At 40.8% G+C, this 3,335-nt stretch overlaps 1 protein-coding gene across 1 annotated transcript in view; it reads right to left on the bottom strand.

The window, feature by feature from the left end:
• The window catches only part of LOC137783401 (uncharacterized), a 1,937-nt gene extending 795 nt beyond the window's left edge, over positions 1–1,142 (bottom strand). The window contains exons 1-2 of the mRNA XM_068573284.1: positions 986–1,142; positions 1–240 (exon numbers count right to left, since the gene is read on the bottom strand). The exon at positions 1–240 is cut by the window's left edge and continues 90 nt beyond it. Of these exons, the coding sequence (XP_068429385.1) occupies positions 1–240; positions 986–1,118 (373 nt within the window). The 5' untranslated portion in view covers positions 1,119–1,142. The remainder of the gene's footprint in view (positions 241–985) is intronic.
• Positions 1,143–3,335: the final 2,193 nt, after the last annotated feature.

Here is a 3,335-nt window from a genome sequence, read left to right as displayed (position 1 = left end):
TTGCATTCACCCCAGTGAGCATGAAACTGAATGATTTATTGTCCGTGTTTTCAAGCAGCTCCACGCCAGCCCTGGTGTACTGTGCTTTCCAGTTTGGGTCCTGCTTGTCCCTGATGCTCATGTGGTTGTAAATCACTTCATCGTCCTTGAAAAGGTTGACTATCACGTGTTCAGCGGTCACCTTCGGGCAGGGCACGGGCACATTGCCTCCAGCAGGCTCACAAACTATTTTGATCTGGTCTGGAGAGAAAGGCGTGATAAGGATTCAGGGGGGAATGCATTCTGATTTCTGAATATACATATGTCTCCTTCACACACAGTATAATGTCAGATCTGTGATTACTCAGGAAATGGAAACAGTGTGCACAGCAGAGAGCTACAAGAGCCCATCATGGTGTCTTTCTGATGCAGTCCAAAACGAGTCAGGATGCCCGTCAGTCCCTGCAACCAAAGCCAAACACCTGACTTCTCACAGCTATAACTTCTGCAAATATGAAAGTATCTGCATCTAATTCCCCTAACTGAAATTCAGGTTTTCATTCTCATCACGTCACTTCACAGCCACTCCACCCCCACACGGAACATCTCTACATTTCTCTCTCTTAAACTAGTCTCACGTTTCACAAGAAAAAACTGATATTTACCCAAGTGAGTGGCACACTTGAGTCAGCCGCTGCCTGGCTCAAGTGTGCCACTCACGAGGAAGTGGTTATATGTTTTTTTGTGTGTGGTATTCGTTGCATGGAAAAGTGTTGAATTGAATGTCTACAGCAACGGTACAAAAGTTGAGGCAACAAGTTCTTTTAAAGTTCCTCCGTGGACTGGTAGCTGCTAGTTCACATCTTAATCCACAAGTTCAGCCGTTAGGAGACTACAAGGTTCATTAAACCGGCATTGCATTTCACGACCATCTGAATACTTACAATTGGATATATAAATTACTAAAAGCTCAAATGTACATGTTGCGAGAAAGTCTCCGCCTTACCTTTGCAGACGCAGCTGTTCTGGAACTTGGTGGCATGAGATAATCTGCAGCTCAGGAGCATCAAGAACATCCAGCAAGCTCTCATCTTGATCTTCTGCATCGAGACTGAACTCGCCTCGAGGCTCTCCCTCATCCCCTGAAACTCTGAGCTCCTTCAGCAAACTGCATTGACTGTATGCTGTATGAAAGCTGATCTGCTACTCCGATAGTGTCAAGCTCGGTTTCATGCACTTTAATGCATCACTTACTCACTATGCCTCTGATTGAAGCACTCCCACGGTGCTGCACTGACTGAGCCTCACACATCCTCTCATGAAGGAAAACATCCTGTGACAAAAAGCACCTCTTCTAAAGTTTCCGCTCTCTCCCAGAGTTTGTGACCTTTGATGACTTTAGCATTTAATTAATGTAGAACTATGGTCGTGTGTTCATTAAGACCCAGTTTTGTTCTGACTAAGTGGACTGCATGATTGTTTGTGTTATTGAGAATGAGGGAGATGAAAAGCACACCAAAAGCCTTTTATTACCTATTTTAAAAGACATTTAAAAGTGTTTGCATGGAGGTACAGACATGGATCCTTGTACATCATAGGCAATACTGGAATTAATGCAAATAAGCACTTTAAAACAAATTATGAGAATGAGTAAATATGTGCATTTTCTGCTGTGTACTCTGCCACAGTTTGAGGTGAAGTGAGTGACTGAAAGTGCAATGACCCAGTGTATCATGTGCCAAGGTTTAATGAACTCAAGGAGAAGCACGAAACAGGTACTGAGCAGGTTTGAACTGACATTTGTGTGACTGCCAAAGTGCCATTACTTTGTCACACAAAAGGACAGACGTAGCCTGGCAAAGAAAAAGCGACCAAAAAAACTGTCTCTATACTGTAGGAGTCACTGGCACAGTTAACATGCTCATCAGAAGAATAGTGCAATATCAGCTGTATATACCATTCCACAAGTTTGAATTATTTTTGATTGATTTATTTTAAAAAAAGACACGGTTGTGTCCACAAAATGGGGTTGAGTAGAAAGTGCAGTAACTTCATATGTCCACTGGAGGGAGATAAAGCGCTATATTTTGATCAGGCCGTTTTTAACAGTTTTCTGCTGCTACAAACCAGGAAAATAGCTTTTCACATACAAATTTATCGTAATTTCAACAATATATCACTTCGTCTGACTGTATTTCCTTTATTTCCAGGTTCCACTGCCCAGAGCAGGGATTAGAGACCATAAAAGGGTGGAAAATGCTGACTTTGTTGGGCAACACATGGTGTCGGATTCATGGGATTGTGAAGTGGGGATTATAGCATTTCTAAAATGTTGTCTGTAATTCTGATTCAGAAAATGGATGATGGGGGGATTGACGGGTTAGTAATGCCATGTGTCCATATGGATAACATGCAATAATCTCCTAATCTGGAAGTCCCTTTTGTCTGGCAGCGGCTTTAGGAGAGCATCAGCAAGAACCCCTGTTAACATATTATTATTATTATTTTTATTATTATTATTATTATTATTATTATTATTATTATTATTATTATTATTATAGTAAATATATATAATAGTTCATTATTAATGTGTTATAGTTGTTATTAGCATATTCATCGTCATTCTTCTTCCTTATATTCTTCTTATTGTTAATATTATTATTATTATTATTATTATTATTATTATTATTATTATTATTGTTGTTATTATTATTACTGCCATTGACTAGAGAAAATAGCTACTATAACGAATGCTGCCTTCACTGTTCCTCCAGGACTCCTTCTCTTGGTGAGTATCTATATAGAGTATTTCTTTCTCTCTCTTTTTAACCAATTCATAGAAAATTATGCTGAAATGGGTTTTTCTTGGCTAGCACCGCAATGTGCAATTTTCTTTTCCGTATCTGCCGTTTAGCTCTGTAATCCCGTTTCTCTGCGATCAACTGTGGTATAAAATATTTCCCACCGGCCCTGAAGGCAGCGTGGGGTTCTGGGCTGGACAGGAAACGACGGAGACGCTCAGCGTGTCTCCTCGGCTGCTCCGGGAGAGAAGAATGGGATTGGGAATGGGATAGTGTCTGTAGACGAGGTAACGCGTGGAAACATGAGGATAACGGGCAGTTTCTTTTTTAGCGAGATTCATCTTTTAGGCAGATAATTAATCACATCAGGCCGGTTTTCTTCTTTCTATCCCCCCACTCCCTTCCCTTGAGGGCAGTGCTATTTGCTCTCCCTTTGGAGAACACACGAGAAGAGAGGATCCTCTTTTGTGACTGTAAGTGGATTTTCCTTTTTTATTTCTGCATGTTTAAATAATCCAACACCTTTGTCCCCTCTCCTCCCTCTTTGAATACACA

This window comes from Clinocottus analis, unplaced genomic scaffold, assembly GCF_023055335.1.
Source record: "Clinocottus analis isolate CAN_PGR_092001 unplaced genomic scaffold, fCliAna1.0.p SCAF_128, whole genome shotgun sequence".
Classification (NCBI taxonomy): domain Eukaryota; kingdom Metazoa; phylum Chordata; class Actinopteri; order Perciformes; family Cottidae; genus Clinocottus; species Clinocottus analis.
This window is presented reverse-complemented; position numbering and strand designations above follow the sequence as displayed.